Source organism: Silene latifolia, chromosome 9 (assembly GCF_048544455.1).
Source record: "Silene latifolia isolate original U9 population chromosome 9, ASM4854445v1, whole genome shotgun sequence".
Classification (NCBI taxonomy): domain Eukaryota; kingdom Viridiplantae; phylum Streptophyta; class Magnoliopsida; order Caryophyllales; family Caryophyllaceae; genus Silene; species Silene latifolia.
The window spans coordinates 74,004,890-74,024,150 of record NC_133534.1 but is presented as its reverse complement, the minus strand read 5'-3'; the positions used below and the strand labels follow the sequence as shown (position 1 = coordinate 74,024,150).

The window sequence follows — 19,261 nt, the reverse complement described above, 5'->3', positions numbered from 1 at the left end:
CCATAAACCTTTTCCCGTCCCGTTTAGGGTTCAGTTACGGAAAGGGGTTCACCCTTCACCTTTTAGGGTTCAGTTACGGACGCGGGTCCGCCTATTCCAACCCTAAAACCTTTCACGTCCCGTTTTAGGGTACCCGCCCCCATTTAAACCCTTTTACGTACTAGGTACGTTTCGAAATAGTCTTAGGTTCGTTTTACATATATTTTGGGTACGTTTCGTCTGAATAACCCATTCCCGATAACAAGGGAAAGGGTTTAGGGTTGGATTAGGCGGACTCGCGTTAGCGGGACGCCTAATCCAACCCTAAACCCTTTCCCGTCCCGTTTTAGGATACCCGGTCCCCTCGGAAAGGGGTTCACCCTTCCCCTTTTAGGGTTCAGTTATGGTTCCCGTTTCGATAACAAGGGAAAGGGTTTAGGGTTGGATTAGGCGGACCCGCGTTAGCGGTCCGCCTAATCCAACCCTAAACCCTTTCTCGTCCCGTTTTAGGGTACCCGCCCCCGTTTAAACCCTTTTACGTACTAGGTACGTTTCGAAATAGTCTTAGGTTCGTTTTTCATATATCGTGGGTACGTTTCGTCTAAATAACCCATTTTTGATAACAAGGGAAAGGGTTTAGGGTTGGATTAGGCGGACCCGCGTTAGCGGGCCGTCTAATCCAACCCGAAACCCTTTCCCGTCCCGTTTTAGGGTACCCGCCCCCGTTTAAACCCTTTTACGTACTAGGTACGTTTCGAAATAGTTTTAGGTTCGTTTTTCATATATTGTGGGTACGTTTCGTCTAAATAACCCATTCCCGATAACAAGGGAAAGGGTTTAGGGTTGGATTAGGCGGACCCGCGTTAGCGGGACGCCTAATCCAACCTTAAACCCTTTCCCGTCCCATTTTAGGATACCCAGTCCCCTCGAAAAAGGGTTCACCCTTCCCCTTTTAGGGCTCAGTTTACGCTTCCCGTTTCGATAACAAGGGAAAGGGTTTAGGGTTGGATTAGGCGGACCCGTGGTAGCGGTCTGCCTAATCCAACCCTAAACCCTTTCCCGTCCCGTTTTAGGATACCCGGTCCCCTCGGAAAGGGGTTCACCCTTCCCCTTTTAGGGTTCAGTTACGGTTCCCGTTTCGATAACAAGGGAAAGGGTTTAGGGTTGGATTAGGCGGACCCGCTTAGCGGGTCCGCCTAATCCTACCCTAAATCCTTTCCCGTCCTGTTTTAGGGTACCCGCCCCCATTTAAACCCTTTTACGTACTAGGTACGTTTCGAAATAGTCTTAGGTTCGTTTTACATATATTGTGGGTACGTTCCGTCTAAATAGCCCATTCCCGAAAACAAGGGAAAGGGTTTAGGGTTGGATAGGCGGACCCGCGTTAGCGGTCCGCCAATCCAACCCTAAACCCTTTCCCGTCCCGTTTTAGGGTACCCGCCCCCCGTATAAACCCTTTTACGTACTAGGTACGTTTCGAAATAGTCTTAGGTTCGTTTTACATATATTGTGGGTACGTTTCGTCTAAATAAGCCATTCCCGATAACAAGGGAAAGGGTTTAGGGTTGGATTAGGCGGACCCGCGTTAGCGGGCCGTCTAATCCAACCCGAAACCCTTTCCCGTCCCGTTTTAGGATACCCGCCCCCCGTTTAAACCCTTTTACGTACTAGTTACGTTTCGAAATAGTCTTAGGTTCGTTTTACATATATTGTGGGTACGTTTCGTCTAAATAACCCATTCCCGATAACAAGGGAAAGGGTTTAGGGTTGGATTAGGCGGACCCGCGTTAGCGGGACGCCTAATCCAACCCTAAACCCTTTCTCATCCCATTTTAGGATACCCGGTCCCCTCGGAAAGGGGTTCACCCTTCCCCTTTTAGGGTTCAGTTACGGTTCCCGTTTCGATAACAAGGGAAAGGGTTTAGGGTTGGATTAGGCGGACCCGCGTTAGCGGGACGCCTAATCCAACCTTAAACCCTTTCCCGTCCCATTTTAGGATACCCAGTCCCCTCGAAAAAGGGTTCACCCTTCCCCTTTTAGGGCTCAGTTTACGCTTCCCGTTTCGATAACAAGGGAAAGGGTTTAGGGTTGGATTAGGCGGACGTGGTAGCGGTCTGCCTAATCCAACCCTAAACCTTTTCCCGTCCCGTTTTAGGATACCCGGTCCCCTCGGAAAGGGGTTCACCCTTCCCCTTTTAGGGTTCAGTTACGATTCCCGTTTCGATAACAAGGGAAAGGGTTTAGGGTTGGATTAGGCGGACCCGCTTAGCGGGTCCGCCTAATCCTACCCTAAACCCTTTCCCGTCCTGTTTTAGGGTACCCGCCCCCATTTAAACCCTTTTACGTACTAGGTACGTTTCGAAATAGTCTTAGGTTCGTTTTACATATATTGTGGGTACGTTCCGTCTAAATAGCCCATTCCCGAAAACAAGGGAAAGGGTTTAGGGTTGGATTAGGCGGACCCTCGTTAGCGGTCCGCCAATCCAACCCTAAACCCTTTCCCGTCCCGTTTTAGGGTACCCGCCCCCCGTATAAACCCTTTTACGTACTAGGTACGTTTCGAAATAGTCTTAGGTTCGTTTTACATATATTGTGGGTATTTTTCGTCTAAATAACCCATTCCCGATAACAAGGGAAAAGGTTTAGGGTTGGATTAGGCGGACCCGCGTTAGCGGGATGCCTAATCCAACCCTAAACCTTTTCCCGTCCCGTTTTAGGATACCTGGTCCCCTCGGAAAGGGGTTCACCCTTCCCCTTTTAGGGCTCAGTTTACGGTTCCCGTTTCGATAACAAGGAAAAGGGTTTAGGGTTGGATTAGGCGGACCCGCTACGCGGGTCCGCCTAATCCAACCCTAAACCCTTTCCCGTCCCGTTTTGGGGTACCCGCCCCCGTTTAAACCCTTTTACGTACTAGGTGCGTTTCGAAATAGTCTTAGGTTCGTTTTACATATATTGTGGGTACGTTTCGTCTAAATAACTCATTTCCTTTTAGAGCTGAGAATACGGTTCCCGTTTCGATAACAAGGGAAAGGGTTTACGGTTGGATTAGGCGGACCCGCGTTAGCGGGACGCCTAATCCAACCCTAAACCCTTTCCCGTCCCGTTTTAGGATACCTGCCCCCCGTTTAATCCCTTTTACGTACTAGGTACGTTTCGAAATAGTCTTAGGTTCGTTTTATATATATTGTGGGTACGTTTTGTCTAAATAACCCATTCCCGATAACAAGGGAAAGGGTTTAGGGTTGGATTAGGCGGACCCGCGTTAGCGGTCCGCGTTGTAGGAGCGTGAAAATATCATTACCTAAAAATGAAATGAACGAAGCAAAGATTGAAATACTATACTAACTAAGATTAACTGTTCAAAAGCACAAATCAGAATTATACGATGTTTGGTACGCTCTTCACTGTTACGGTCTTTCGATTTCACCAATAATTCAGATCCGGACAAAACCCTATAATAGGACGCTTAAACAATCGAAAACAATGTCGAGGAAAACGGCAGTTCTAAATTAATCCCCAAATGACATCCCGTCACAAAAACTGGGCATCAACTAATACGACTTAAAAAGAAGAAAATAAATTACCTAAGCAGATACTTCCAAAACACACTTCCAAACGGCAGTTTGTCGTCCAAGTGAATACATCAATTTCAACTTCCAAAACACACTTCTAACATAAGCAGATACTTCTAAACTAAAGCCAAAAAGAGCCAATATCTCCAAAACCCTTTTACATACTAGTTACGTTTCGAAATAGTCTTGGGTTCGTTTTATATATATTGTGGGTACGTTTCGTCTAAATAACCAAGGTACGTTAAGTAACGACTTTAAATTAACAACTCAAAAGCTGGCATCTTAGGCAATGGAACAATTTATCCACCGAAAATGAGAATAATGATTCAAATTGAAACGTAACTAATAGACGTGACAACACACGCCAACAGCTAACATTTACAAAATACAATATCCATTCAAATTAAAGCTTCCTCCTACATTTGGACAGTAACAAAATATAATATCAAGGTCCCTAAACAAGACAAACTAACTCAGAAGCTGGCATCGTAGGCAATGGAACAATTTATCCACCGAAAATGAGAATACTAATTCAAATTCCAACATAACTAATAGAGGTCAAAACATACGCCAACAGCTAACATCAACAAAATACAATATCCATTGTAGTCGGCTGTTACACCCTTCTGGCTACAATTGCTGCGCATCCCAATCCACAACTGTTTCATTGACAATACCTACATCATCAAATCATGTAAAATATCATTAATACTTTGTATATATGCCCTCTTCCACTAATATGTAAATTTAAAAAAAAAACAAGCAAATAAAGTACCTGATTATGATTATGAGATTACTTGTTAGGAAGTTGACTCGGGCAATTTCTACTATCATGGCGTGCCATTTCCCCACAAGCACGACATTTTCTAAGAGGCTTAGCGTGCTCCTCCATTGCCTTTTCTTTTTCAGAAGTCATCCTTCTACCAGATCCCTTATTTTTTGCTTGATTTGGAGGAAGAATATGAGCTTTAGTAGGGATTTTAGACCCAAGAAGCGTCTCGATTTGAGTTTTCTTGCTTTTTGACTTCCCACCACTACTTGAAATCAACAACTTCTCATTGAAACTCTGAAGCAATTCGAGTAACTCTTTCTCCTTCTCCTCATCATCCTCCACAAGTGACACTGCAGTGAACACCCCTGACCATAATTCACTGATAGTGTTTTGTCTTGTGTCAATAGACGCACAATCAGCTTCTAAGGACGTCCCTACAACATTAAAGATAGGACGAAATGTTGCATAATTGCTCCACCTCGGCAATAGATATTCTGAAGGTATTTCATCAAACCCCTTATTATGCAACACCCATACACAATGTCTACAAAGTATCCCAAATCTCTGAAACCTCTTGCATGAACACACTAAAGTTTTCCCATCAACATCTACTTCATAGACTTTCTTGCTCTCACGATCCATAACAAATAAACGTTCCACGTCCCTTTCTTTCGTGCTTTTGTTGGCCTCATTACAAGAGTAGCATGCACCGTTCAACTCTTCTTGAAAATCATAAAACACAGGTGGTGTGTAAAATTCAGCACATTTCTTTTCTATAGAAAGGGGAGTTGATAATATAGGAGAGGAGTTTTTAGAATCAGCAGTTAATTTAGAATGCTTCCAGCGTTGAGCATCCATTGCTGACTAAAAGCGCATCCAAAACTGAACAAGTGATAGGTTGGGGTTGGTGAAGTTGCCGAAGAAACTATTCTCTAATTCTGACCTTGAAGTTGTCCTCAGAAGCCCACCCATATAAGTGTCCCGAAAATATGCAGGAATCCATAATTTGCGGTCCTCAAACATGGATTTCAGCCACTCATTTCCAGACAAATCATGTTTTTCCATAATTGAACACCAGCTCGACTCAAATTCAGTTGGCTCAATATCTTCATTCCAAACAATAGAACTTATTTCTTTTAGAAAGTCTGTGTCTTTGTAAATGGTTGAACCAACTTTGTCAGGCAATTTTTTCATGATATGCCACATACAGAATCTGTGTGTTGTGTTGCCTGAAAACACATTTTTAACCCCCGCTTTAATACCCAGACATTGGTCAGTAATCAGAGTAGTAGGATAACACCCACCCATTGCCTTCATAAAATTGTCAAAAAGCCAGGTAAAAGACTCTTCATTCTCCCGCATTATCAAACCAGCCGCAAAAGTGACACATTTTTTATGGTTGTCAACCCCCGTAAAAGGACAAAACACCATACGGTATTCATTAAAATCGAATGTGGTGTCAAAAGACACAGAATCACCAAAGAGTGCATAGTTCTTAATTGCAATTGGATCAGCCCAGAAAACCTTAGTGAGTCTTTTGTTGTCATCAACATCAAAATCAAAGTAAAATGAGGGACACCTAGCTCTTTTTTGCATGAAGCCCTCTATCAGCATTTCCGCATCATATTCTTTGATGTATTTCTTTACATCCCTTGAAAAATTCTTAAAATCTTCTAAGGAAGCCCCTACGTTTTTATATCCCCTAACGTACTCTTTAAACATTCGAAATGTCTTCACAGGCCCCTGGTTAACACGTGAGTTATCCATTATCATTTTCTTATGCACAAGGTTGAGCTTCCTAAATGACTTTAAGTGAATCATTGTGGCTGGAGTTACCATTGCATGTGAGTGCACCTCGATAAATTCATACACCTCATACTCACCAAAGCAGAAGTCTCTTAAACTTAATCTTGGCAGACACCCAACTCTTGTTATTGCCCTCCTCCTTTTTGCCCACCATGTCTGCCTATTACCTTCTTTGTTACACACATGACTCTTATGTGTAGTAACTCCTTGAATGATTTTACTTGAATCCAATCTCGGACTAAAGCCACAAGCTTTGGCATATGCTTTGTAGAAATCCAACCCTTGCTCCAAATTCCCAAATTTCATTCCAACAAATGGTTTAAGCTCTTCTGAACAATGAGGCACTCCGTGAATCTCACTACTAGCAACAACTTCCGGGCTATCTGGAAGACTCAAATTAACAACAATTACTTATAAACTGCCGTCTTGCTTCACACTAACAAAATGCAATAAATAAAACAAAATGATTTACCTGGCACATCATTCACTAATGGCACATCATTCACTAATAATTGATCTGGACAATTAGTAAGAAATAATATATCTTCTTCTGGATTTGTTGAAATATCCATGTCATTAGTATCACCAACTATAGCTGCAGAAACAACGAATGGCCAAATGAGCACTTATTCGCTAATAATTTTGAAAAATGATGATTGTCCTAGCTCGAACTAATGTAATTCAACAGCTAAAATTGTCACAAGGGAAAGGGTATTAGGAAAAGTAACGAAATAGTTTTGGGTTCGTTTTACATATATTGTGGGTACGTTTCGTCTAAATTACCCAGGTACGTTAAGTAACGACTGTAAATTAACAACTCAAAAGCTGGCATCTTAGGCAATGGAACAATTTGTCCACCGAAAATGAGAATAATGGAACCAGTTGAAGAACAATTAATTGAAGTAAAAATGTTTAGGACTATTTCAGGTGACCACCTTATATGAAGTTTTAGCAGAGAATTGGAGATGAAGAACTGAATTCTGAAGTGTCAACCAGCAATATATATTAGCATTGGGGATTAAGTTAGACTCAATATGCGCGATTTCATGATCATCGGTAATTTAAGGGAAGAAGCAATCCAATATTTGACAAAGTGAGCATTAAGAGCTCCTTGCTTCATCTCCCATTCTGAGCCCACTGGTTTTATTTACAGTCACCAAAACCACCACTATGGGTAATTTAAGGGAAGAAGCAATCCAATATTTTTGTCATTGCTCATATCTACGTTGGGTAATGTGAGCATCCTAGGGGCTAGGCCAGGGCGCATATTGGCTTTCTAATGCATGATGCAATCTAAAACAATCAGGTAGAAAATTGGTTGGCCGAAACTTCTCCAGGCGGTTAAACCAGGAACATGTGCCACAGAAGAAGTTCTATGGTTAGTATGGTGTGGTCGTGTGGACGACCTAGCTTATTACACACAGCCCCACACGATAATCTGAAAGACGAATTTGATGGCTATAGGTCATTCCCAATCTGTAGGATCATATGTGTGGAGGAAGTAATTGAAAATGATACAGTAGTCCCCCAAGATAGTCTAAAATAGAGTGGAAAACCTAGTTATGAAACATATATGAGTCGTTGAAAGTGATACATTGATCATGAACAACGCAACTCAATCTCTAAAGTCATAATACACAAAAGAGCAGACCAGTTTCCTCTATGGAATTTAACTATCGGCTCCATCCTAGATTTAATTGTAACTGCTAATAGTCAATCCAAAAACATTGCATTTCACTGAAGGAATTGACGAAAAAGTTGCCAGTTTGCGTGGCATGAAAATGTAAAGATAGAGGAAGACAAGGACTAATAATGGTTATAATAATTACTAAGAAAGCTAAAAAAAAGTTGTCGCTTTGTTACAAAGCGGTATCGCCCCGCAAAAGTACAGCATTATCTATGCATATACCTCAGTTAAAAAGAGACAAAAGGACGGATAGTCGGATTCTATGAATTAGCATATGAAGGAATATCCAAGTCAGGAGGCAATAAATTGATCGAATAATATGAAATGTTCGCAATGTACAAAGATGAGAGTATTCATAGTATATGTGCCCAAGACACTTAGGGAGAAAATTCGATACAGACAGGCAAACAGTGTTATACAAAAAGAGCAAAAAGAGTGAAAGAATTCGTAACTTTATGAACCAAATAGTGTCATACAAAAAGGCAAACAGGCAAACACCTAACTTTAACAATCAATCAAATAACAAACTTATCATGAACCCAGTTCTTACACACAACCAAACAAAAAAAGAAGATCTCTTTTTCAGATTTTATGAACCAAATTTGCATACATCTCTTTTTAATATAAAATGCAGAATCAATGCAAAAAGAGTGAAAGAATTCGTACCATCTACCATTTGGGAATCATCTTCATCATTTACGGTTTTGATTATTGAGGCATGTTCTTGAGTACAAACATCCGCAATTAAAATCACAATAGTATCTTAGTAAGTGCATCTAAAAATCTGCAATTAAAATGTTAATCGCACAACAAAATGAAGAATTTGTACCTGAAGTTGAAGAACAATTGGTTGAGACTGTTACCATCTTTAAAGAATTTAACCCAATTGAAACCCTAAAAAAACGATTTGAATTTTTCGGTTATTACAAACCCTAATTTATCAAACAATTTGAAATTTCTTCATAAAATTAACCTCATAAACTACTCTACAATCCATATATGTGCATTGATCTAAAATACCAAATCAATTAAATGTAAAATTTTCGATTAAATTATTTTATGAAAAAATAACATTAATTGAAGCTAACCTTGTTTGATGAATTAATGATGAGCTGAATGTTGTAAATCTAGAAGCTTGTTTCGTAGAGGATAGTGATGGTAGAAACTAGTTTACCAAGAAGAGAATCGCGAGAGGTTGAAGAAGAGAATCATGGAAGCTGTTTCTTGTTTTGTGGAAGAAGATAGAAGCGCGTAAGAAGAAGATAACAGTGTATAATGGGTTGGTTCGTACGGTTCGTACCGTAAGTTAGTTCGCACGGATCCCGCCCCCTATATATATATATATATATATATATATATATATATATATATATATATATATATATACATATATATATATATATATATATATATATATATATATATATATATATATATACATATAGGATCCTCTACGAACCTAAAGTTCGGTGCAAACTGTGCGAACTCTCTAATTTAGGCAACAAACACGAAGATAACCAACCAACAGGATTTCTGAGCAGTAAAGCCTAAATAAACCCAACCTTCCTTATCCTCTCTCTCACCTCTAACAACTTCCAACCAACGCCAACAACCACCACCAGATGCCGGCAGAGACGACCGCTATGTTTCCTCCGGCAAACTCGCCGGCGATCCTCTCGATTCTATCTCTTCTCTCTTTGCGAACGTCTTCCTTCTTGCAGCCCTTTCCATGGCGCATCGTCCACACTGTCGCCACCCTGCTTGCCGCACCACCACCACCACCACAATTAGGTGCATTTTAAGTCATTATTTACTCAATTTTGATTCGAAATCTTCCAAAAATATCATCAGTGTGATTAGTTTTCTAAATATTTCTTTGTTTTTCTTAGATCTATCTCAATTTTTATAAAAAATTAGATTTATGTTAGTTGTTGAGGCGCGTTAGTCCGAACTATGGTGGTTTAATGATGCGAGATTAAACAAAAATGGAGTTGCAGGTGGTCAGTTGGTATGATGTTTGTCGGAGGTCTGGTTTGTGGTGGAAACAAGGTGCGGCGCGGTATCGCCAGTGATACGGTACTATCGATTAGAGCTGGTACGATCTGAAGGTGGTGGTGATCATATCATCACGAGGATGTCGTAATTGATATGATTCTGAGACGCTGCTCCATATGGCCCTTCAATGTATACTTTCGGGTAATTAAATGGTTTTGATATCACTGCCTGCTAATTTTTTTTGTGAAATTAATCATGTTGCTGGAAGTTTGCTTGGTGTTGGTGACCCAATATAACACCGGCTTCATCGGCAGTGGCTGGTGACATCTCTTGTGCCGTTTGTGGTGGTCCACAATAGCTGTGGTGGTGGTAGGTGCCCGATGGTTGTAGTAGTTGTGGTTGGATGGTGGATACACAAAATATCAACCCCGATACATGTGATATTATTACCGGATACACATGGTATTACTACCGGATACCCAAATCGAGATGTGTATCCAGTAGAAATAGCATGTGTATCTGAGGTAGCAATATGTGTATCTTGCTAGTAATATAACCATGTGTTTCCTCTACTATCTTGCTTGTCATACGGTTTGTATTGAACTCAATTTATACACAAATGTATATATGATCATCAGATGGTTGACAGGTTTCAAATTACTGTATTGAACATTAGAACGGTACTTGTTTCAATGTATAATAATTAGGTGTCATATAATATTGTCGTCGTCGTCTTCATCGCCATCAATGGTGGAATGGTTCGAACAAGAAACACCTCCTTCTAAGCTTCATAAAGACGATTCTCTCTTAATTTTCGGTATTTTCTTCATTTTAACTATTTTAATTGATCGATTTGATTTATGTTACTTCGAACCCTAATTGATAAAATTGATTATGAATTGGTATGCAGAGGCGACATTGATGTAGCTTAAGCAAGGATGTTGACGTTAGTCTAGTTCCGAGCATGAATCGAGTGTTGTATATCATGATTTGATGGATATTGAATCGAGTACGAATGTGTCACAAGATTTATATGCAAATTCAGGAGTAACTGTGAGTGGTGATAGTTCTTATGTGAGTATGAACTCGGAACTTAATCGAGTACAAGAGAAAGGTGTTGGTGTTTCGATAGAGTTCCTGATTTCTAGGTAAGCAGTTTGCAGATAAAACAAGGGTTGAGTTCTTTCGATAGTGATCCACTGTTGAATGTTTCTGGTTGTTCGAGTGATTATGAATCGATAGGGTGCTCGAAAGTTCTGAGTTAGATAGTGAATGACGTGTTTGTTTGCTGTTTGTAAGGAATTTCCGTGGGTGTTCACCTGGTTGTAACTTGTAATCTTGTGATGTTTGTCTCATATGTTTTTTTAGCATGAAATGGACCTCTTAATTTGCGCAAACGAGTTGTAAACTTGTGACAGTATGACTATTTGATGTACTTGTATCACCAAACCAATTTGTACACTGCTGGCTTATCCCTTTGCATTTAGATTTGAGTTCACAAACGATTGATTTTTCCGTATATGATACTCCCTTTGCTCGCTGCTTACAAATTTATAATTGTCGGACCAGTTAATTATGCACCATGGACCAATTTTTCCGATGAGCTTGCAACTCATAAATGCTAAAGTTTTTTATACAAGAATGAATCACAGGTTTTATCTAGTCATGAGATCATGAATCATGATTGATAGAATACCACAAAATAGGTAAGTCATTACAAAATTATTTCTGGAATATGAACAAATATTACATTTTAATTCAACATAAAGAAATTAATGTCACACGGACATGCCGGTATGTGAAAAGCATCTAACTCATTCTAGAAGCTCAATATTGTGAAGAGCTCGCTTGACACTCTTACAAAATTGGTCAAAAGTCATTCCTTAAGCCACGGTTCTTGCCAGGAGTAAATTGCCATATTCCATCTTCTTTGAACCAGAGACCTGAAAAGAAAAACGCACATTAGAATATAAGACCAGAAGATACTCCGTCAACAATTACCATTCACCACTCACCAGTATTAAATTACTGTATAAATTTAACTTCCCAAAGAAAGAAACCATAAACGACTCGGAGTTTCTGTTCCATGCTCGTTAGAATGCAGGATCTCCATGTCCGAGCGTTTGACCAAATATAACGCTCATGTCACTCAGTGAGAAAAAGTACAAGATAGAGTATGGACTATTAAAAACGCGCATCACTTATGTTTGACTACTTACATCTCCCAAACTTCACAATAAAGCATTTAACAATAATCTATTAATCTATTTACTGCATCTAATTTATTAAAGGAACATCTAGTAGATGAGTAAAAGAAAAGCATAGAAGTAATTAGCAATTTCGCGCTTGCCATTGTCAGGCCTATCCCTTCCATGAATCACATTCTTGCACTTACACGTTCAAGTTAACATTCATGAAATGAGCATACCTGACAAACCATATCTCGTAACTCGCAAGTTTTGTAAACATTGTTATGACTGTCAAGCCATGGTTTTCCGGGAACTTGTATCTTTAACCACAAGAGACTAACCTTCCAGTTTGGATAGCAAGATCTCCTCTGATAGTTCCAGGTTCAGCTTGAAGAGGGTCAGTAGCTCCTATTAGCTTGCGCGATGATGCAACAACGCCAACACCTTCCCAGGCCTAGAAAAATCCAGTTCCACTGCTAATTTACAGGAGAGGCCCTAAGTAATGATTCAGTTTCTGTAGTAGCCCTCATTGTGCCAACTACGTAGCTACAAAATACGAATGATGAAAACCAAGGTTTAAATGCAAATGTGCTGCCCCATCCCAATCACATTATCCTCATCTCAAATTAATTGTCGTCATTCCAATTACAATAAATTAAATAGTGAAGATCTTATACTATTACCTATTTAATCATCACATTATCTAAAATCCAATCATTTAGTCAAAGCACAAAAAAATAGCGAAGTAATAGTCGTTACGCCGGAGAAGTGTTGGCAGCGATGAAGTATTGCATCAAGGTAACAATGAAAAGCAATAGATAGAATCCAAAAGACCTGAAGGAAAGCAAATGTAGTAAGGTATTAGAGACGGTCTTTATGGTTATGAGCATATAGCATTGAAAGAAGTGGTATTAAGCTTAAAACGGTCTCAAATGAGAAAATAGCATACCAGGGGTAATTAGTAGCAGTTTCAAAGAGATGGTGAGGGTTGACAAGAAAGAGGATGGAAAAGTAGAGGGCGTGAATGGTGACCAGCAAGAGCTTTAAACACAAGGGAGGCAGGCATTGCATCGATCTCCCAAATCGGCCATATTAATTAAGAAACTATAAGAACATAGCATTCTATTGAATCAAAGAAAATTAAACCTAGAAGACAGAAGACTGGTAAGATTAATAGACTAATTGCTTTAGAAGACAAAATGTTCATCAAGAGGTAGTTAGACGGAAAGGAAACCATCAAAGAAAGTAATGCCTAACATCTTATGACGAACAACGACATGCCGATTAAGCCAACTCAAAAATCTTCAAAGAAAATGGGTAACAGTAAAACCAGCACATCATAACAAAGTGACAAAAATTGGGAAAGACAGGCATCACAGCTTAATGTGCACGAGCGAAAACAAAAAGGATTTCAAACAAATGAGTGGTAATCAAGCTAGATACACTCTTTTACCTTGTGAGATACATATCTCTGACAACCTAGATACACTCTTTTACAGTGCTACATACACTCCTCTAGCTGCCAATAAAAAATATGGGTTAGTAAGTTGTCGGAAATGAAAAAGACAAGCACTAGGGGAAACATTTACTAAACATCAGTAAATGAAGCATTTTGAACAGTATAAGGTAGCACTCTATCATCTTATAGACGAAATACAAACATTTTAAGATCAAAGACAGTTAGAAGTTCGAGCACTATTGGAGATAGCAGTCTATACCAACAAAACTTGCTACACTTCGATACAAGGGGACAAATTCAGATGATTATTTGAAAGAATGTCATCCTCTCAATAAAATACCAACGTAGATATACTCCTTTACCTTGCTAGATACACATCTCTGGAAATGTAGATACACTTTTTTACCTTGCTAGATACACATCTATGGTAACCTAGATACACATCCATCGTATGGTAGATACACTCCTTTACCTTACTAGATACACATATCTGGCATGCTAGATACAATCCTTTATATTGTTAAATATACATCTATGACATGCTAGATAAACTCTTTTAGCTTGCTAGATACACATCTCTGACAAGCTAGATACACTCTTTTACCTTACTAGATACACTCTTTTAGATGGCATGCGGAACTGACTCAGCCTGAAAATCGAGTGTATGGCAAAATTGTTCAGTGCTATTTTAAGTGAAAGAGAGATCACAACATTAGATCAAGAAGCAACTAAAAGGAAACTGTAAATTCTGGGTTTCTTCTTACCAGTTTGCGGTATTTGAGGGCATAGAACATTTCAAGGTAACGACGAGCCTCAAGGCGGTCTAGGTTTGAGACATACTTCCAGAAACCGTAAACACCCGCAAGTGTAAGCAGCCTATTAGAGTAAAACTGCCATGTATATCTGCAAAAGAGGTGAACCGAGAACAGGTTAGTATTGAAAGGAGCACAAAAGTTCACTGAAGTTCATTGATACAAGATAAATGTCAAATATTGTCAATATTACAATTTCAACTATTAGAAAGGTGTTTGTTGAGGCTTGAGGGTATGAACTCGCTATATATCATATGTTTTCTAGTTTAGTGATGGCTAAGTAATCGAATAGATGAGAAGTGAAACTAAAAATGCTTCTCCACGCTAGCTCTAAGACGATTTTCGCCAGTCAATGCAAGACTGAAAAAAGGGGTTCTATTGAGGAATCTTGCTTAGCGCAATTTATAGCCCTTAAACTCAATCATTGACTGTCATTTACAGAATTATCTTCAATCTGATTCGCTGAATTCTTATGATTGTTCAAAATCCCCTAGAAAATGGATGTGTTCACAATTCAGAGTATCCGGAGGACTACTTTACAAATAATAATATACTACTCCGGATCAAGAAAACGTAACCACTGACTAATAATTGAAATCACCATTGTCGACAAATCATTAACTACTAAAGAGTCTTAATTTATAATTAAATCCTTGACAAATCATGACCACTATCATTATCACCAATAATTCCACAAACCAGCTTTACATCTCAACAACTAACAACCCCAGTTCGTCCTCCCTAATCATTCATTCCTAAACAACAATACTTTACATTTCATCAAACCCAAAATTAATCAACCAAAACATTAAATAATAAAAATTGAAATAAAAAGAAATTGTTCATTTAACACTACCTCTAGTAATCATATCCTTGTACCTCATAATAGATTCAACCCTCTGTAACTGCAACTGTTTCTATTAACCAGTGATATTTGTTTTTGCAAAATTCAACCGGGATGCAAGATCTACGATAAACGAATTAAGATTTCAGAAAAAATATAGTACTGTCGAAGTAGAAGAAATGGGAAAATTTAGAGTCGAAAACTGCAACTCATGGAAGATATCCGAAAATCCATAACTTAGTTTTTGGCCATAAGATCGACAAAAGAAGTGCGGTGGCTTGGTCTACGTGGCCGGCGGAAGATAGCATCATCTCCGGCTGTCTTCCCGGAAGCAACAGCGGATGGTGATGGTGATAGTGGTGGATGAAGGAGACGGAAAGTTAGGTGGGGTGTGTGAATAAATAAACATAAAGGATAAGTGTGAGGGAAGTCCGATGGGTTTTGTTTTGCTGTTATGATAATTTAAATTAGTTCCTACGGTTCGTACTGAACAGTGTATGAACAGTGTTGTTGTGGCTTGATCACCGTCCGCTTGTGGTATCAGAGCCATGGAAGTAAGTAAAGATTAAGAAATTTAGAGAGTTATAGTTCAACATACCCTTCTATCCTTATGAGTCTAATGAAGCATGTTTTTGGTAACAAGAAAACTGTTAAAAACAGTGCAAGTTATGAGGCAGATATACCTAAAAATCTAGATCTACTTAATAAATGGACTATTCCAGAGATTGAGATTAATAAGATATATGAGCTAGGCTTTTTCGAATGTTTAGGATTAAAACAAGTAGTAAAAACTACAGAAGAATCAGTCTCTTTAGATGATGAAGAAATGTTTTTACAATTACTAAATGATAAAGATTTAGAACCTTATAGGAAAAAGGAATATAAATTTATTCATATAAGGCTAGTTCAAATAGCTTTTAAGCCTTTAACGTTAGAAGGATTACCTGAAAGCTTTATAACAGCTTTAAGAGATGGAAGAAATTTAGACTTTAAATCATCTATAATGGGAATAATAAAATCTAGTCTGGCACATGGACCAGTATATTTTGATGTTTATCCAAATTTGACAGTTTCTTTAACAGATAGTAACATTCTAGATACTTTAACCTTAAATGTTAAAACCCATGGTTATCATTATGCTCCAGGGTCAGAAGTAATTTGTATCTGTTATAGAATATATTATAAACCATTGTCTACAATGAATCCTCATTGTAAATTAGCTGATAAACAGTTAAATGAGACTATAATTATTGAGTCTAATTTTTCTAAATCAAATATAACTACAAGAAGAAAGATTAAATGGGAAGAAATAACTTTTCCGGAAAATTGGAAAATAGAAAGAGCTATGAAGCCAAGACCAATAATTGATACAAATTTATTAAATGTGTCACAAACAGGTGATGGATCTATTAGTTTGAATTTTGAGAATCAAATACCTTTATTAAAGGATAAATCTTCTAGATTTTCTAGATCTAACTCTGTAAGATCATTTATTTCCCCCCTAGAATACGAGATAGAAAGGCCTATACCTTCTAGAGCCTCTACTTCTCAGAAAAGAGAGGAAGAAGATGAAAATCTTCAAGAAGTTAGAATAAATTAATTTAAAAAATATAATGATAATATCATAAGAGGTCATACTAATGAACCTCAATTCGAGACCTTGTCTCAAATGAGTTACAATTGTCTTAATGGAAGATAAAAGGGAAAAAATAGATTTTAGCTTTGGAAGCAAAGCTAGATGTATAATAAAAAATGAATTTAATTCACCTAAATGGGAAAAATTTAGAATTTGGTTTTTTAAAATTTTTTATAAAGACCAGCAAAGAAAACTCCAGGATGAGTTTTATGAGTATTGTTCTTCTCATAATAAAATTATATATTTTGGAATTTGGTTTTATTCTATGTTTATAGAACCTCATATTTCTGTACTAGAAAGAACATATGAATTACCTGATAACAAAACAATAAGGGGTATTTATCCCCCATTAGATCAATTTCATTACAGTACATGTGGTTTTACTGCAATATCAAAACTGTATAAAACCTTAGATGATACATCTCCAATAAAAGCAACACAATTAAATGTATTAATAGAACAAAATAATTATGCTAATTTAGTGTTATACATTGTTGGGGAACATTTAAGTTCTTTACATGGAAAAATTGAGGGATTAACTTACTTATAACAGAAAGTCTGTAGTATAGATGAATCTTTGCAGAATATGCAAAATAATATAAAAGATAATATTAGCAAAAATAGGATAATCTCAAAGCCAGGACCCTCAAGGGTAAATATTCAAAATCCTCCTGAAATTTCCAACTTTATTACAAAAGCTCCCCTCAATTGGGAAAAAGCTTATAAGGAGCAGGAAGACTTGAGTAAACGAATTGAAACTAAACTTAAAGAAAAGATGGGAAAACTAACATTAAAAACTCTTAATGATAAGTTTGTTGAGAATATTTCTGATAATGAAAATGATCATAAACAAGTTATAAGAGATGAATTGAATAGAATAGATAAAAGATGGGCAGATAAGCCTATTCAAAGATTATATTACTATAATAGACCTTCACCGATAGATGTCCTTCATGAGGAACAAGAATATCACTTAAATAATAGCTATAGTGGGAAGTGTATTTATGAATGGAATATTGATGGATTTACAGATAAACAAATTTACAATCAAATCCACAGAATTATGATGTATGGTACTATGTGTAAAATTGCTGGTAATAGCGATGTAACTGTTGCTAAAATGATTACAGCAGGATTTACAGGCCAGGTAAAAGGCTGGTGGGATAATTGTCTTTCTAATGAGGCTAAAACATTAATTATGAATACAAAAATTGATATGCCAGATAATACGGAAAAAGACAATGCAGTTTATACGTTAGTAGTCAATATAGTTGAACATTTTACAGGAAGATATTCTGATAATAATGAAAATATCAGAACCCTTTTACAGAATCTAAGATGTAAAACTCTTACTGATTTTAGATGGTATAAAGACACGTTTCTAAGTAGAGTCATGGAACTCCTTGAAGCGTCTAGTGAACATTGGAAATCTAAATTTATTGATGGTTTACCTCATTTATTTGCAGAAAGGGTTAAAAATAATCTCAGAAATGGGTATACTTCTATTCCCTATGATAATTATACTTATGGTAGTCTGATTGGGACTTGCATCCAAGAAGGTTTAAATCTTTGTAATGAGCTTAAATTAAATCAACAATTAAAAAGGCAAAATCTTCTTGAGAAAAATCAATTAGGAGAATTTTGCAATCAGTTTGGTATGGATATACCATATCCTAAAAAGAAAAAATATAATAAACAGAATTTTAATAATAATCCTTTTTATAAAAGAAAAAGAAAAAAGCATCATTATTCACAGGCAAAATTAGAAAAGAAAGCTGAAAGAAAAGCTTTAAGAAAATCATATAAGAAAAATAGATCTAAGAAATGGGAAAACCCAATTATATGCTATAAATGTAATAAGGTTGGTCACATGGAAAAAAATTGTTGGACTAAGAAAAAGATTTCTACTCTTAATGTTGATGATAAAATTAAAGATGAGCTATATAAAATATTTCTTACAGATAATGAATCAGACAGCTCTAGTTCATTTTCTGAGAATGAAGTAAAATTAATGGATGGAGATTCATATTTATCCGGCTCCTCTAAGACTACTAGTTCAGAATGTGAACCATGTTCCCAAAATAAACCATGTATAAAAGAAGAAAATGATCTTTACAATTTGATATCCCAATTTGAAGACAATCATATTAGTGTGTTGGAATCTCATCACTGGGTTGAAGTTCTTCAAAAGATTAAAGATCCAGAAGCTAGATAAAAAATTCTTGATATTATGGGTGAAAAACCTAGTAGTTCTAATAATTCATTTTCTTTAAAAACCCCAGATAATAATGAACCTTATACTATAAATGAGCTTTTCAAAATAATAAAGCATAAGAAATTAAATTCTAAACCTACATCATTACAAGATGTTCTTAAAGAAATAGAGAATCTTAAAACAGAGATTAAAGATATTCGTAAAAAAACGAAAAGCCAGGATATAAGAATATCTAATCTTGAAATGTTACAAGTTTTTGATCGGGATAAAGAGTTAAGTGATAACTTGGAAAATA

The 19,261-nt window shown here is 37.3% G+C and overlaps 2 protein-coding genes and 1 long non-coding RNA gene across 8 annotated transcripts; all 3 read right to left on the bottom strand.

Moving 5' to 3' along the window:
• Window positions 1-4,426: 4,426 nt before the first annotated feature.
• On the bottom strand, window positions 4,427-5,181 carry LOC141601214 (protein FAR1-RELATED SEQUENCE 1-like). Its single transcript, XM_074421479.1, has 2 exons — window positions 4,538-5,181; window positions 4,427-4,451 (listed from the first exon to the last, which is right to left on the bottom strand). Exons 1-2 carry the CDS (start codon window positions 5,179-5,181, stop codon window positions 4,427-4,429), a joined length of 669 nt encoding a protein of 222 aa, XP_074277580.1.
• Window positions 5,182-5,187: 6 nt separating this feature from the next.
• Window positions 5,188-6,961, bottom strand: LOC141601213 (protein FAR1-RELATED SEQUENCE 5-like). The gene is made up of 3 exons (XM_074421478.1): window positions 6,913-6,961; window positions 6,602-6,724; window positions 5,188-6,512 (listed from the first exon to the last, which is right to left on the bottom strand). The coding sequence occupies exons 1-3, from the start codon at window positions 6,959-6,961 to the stop codon at window positions 5,188-5,190; spliced, it is 1,497 nt and encodes a 498-aa protein (XP_074277579.1).
• Window positions 6,962-11,464: 4,503 nt separating this feature from the next.
• Window positions 11,465-15,552, bottom strand: LOC141599928 (uncharacterized). Of its 6 annotated transcripts, none has more exons than XR_012524037.1 (5): window positions 15,128-15,552; window positions 14,224-14,362; window positions 12,760-13,519; window positions 12,342-12,473; window positions 11,465-11,754 (listed from the first exon to the last, which is right to left on the bottom strand). It is a non-coding gene; the product is annotated as an uncharacterized LOC141599928 (long non-coding RNA). The 6 variants fall into 6 exon arrangements; XR_012524034.1 differs by having other exon boundaries at window positions 12,342-12,834; window positions 12,950-13,519; XR_012524038.1 differs by having other exon boundaries at window positions 12,342-12,834; window positions 13,454-13,519.
• Window positions 15,553-19,261: the final 3,709 nt, after the last annotated feature.

Coding starts and splice junctions, on each gene's coding strand:
- LOC141601214 (XM_074421479.1), bottom strand. CDS start 5,181: ATGGATGCTCAACGCTGGAAGCATTCTAAATTAACTGCTGATTCTAAA. Junction 4,452..4,537: donor CAAATCGAGACGCTTCTTGG/GTCTAAAATCCC, acceptor CTTCTGAAAAAG/AAAAGGCAATGGAGGAGCAC.
- LOC141601213 (XM_074421478.1), bottom strand. CDS start 6,961: ATGCCAGCTTTTGAGTTGTTAATTTACAGTCGTTACTTAACGTACCTG. Junction 6,725..6,912: donor TCGTTACTTAACGTACCTGG/GTAATTTAGACG, acceptor TTGTTTCTGCAG/CTATAGTTGGTGATACTAAT. Junction 6,513..6,601: donor ATTAGTGAATGATGTGCCAG/GTAAATCATTTT, acceptor TGAGTCTTCCAG/ATAGCCCGGAAGTTGTTGCT.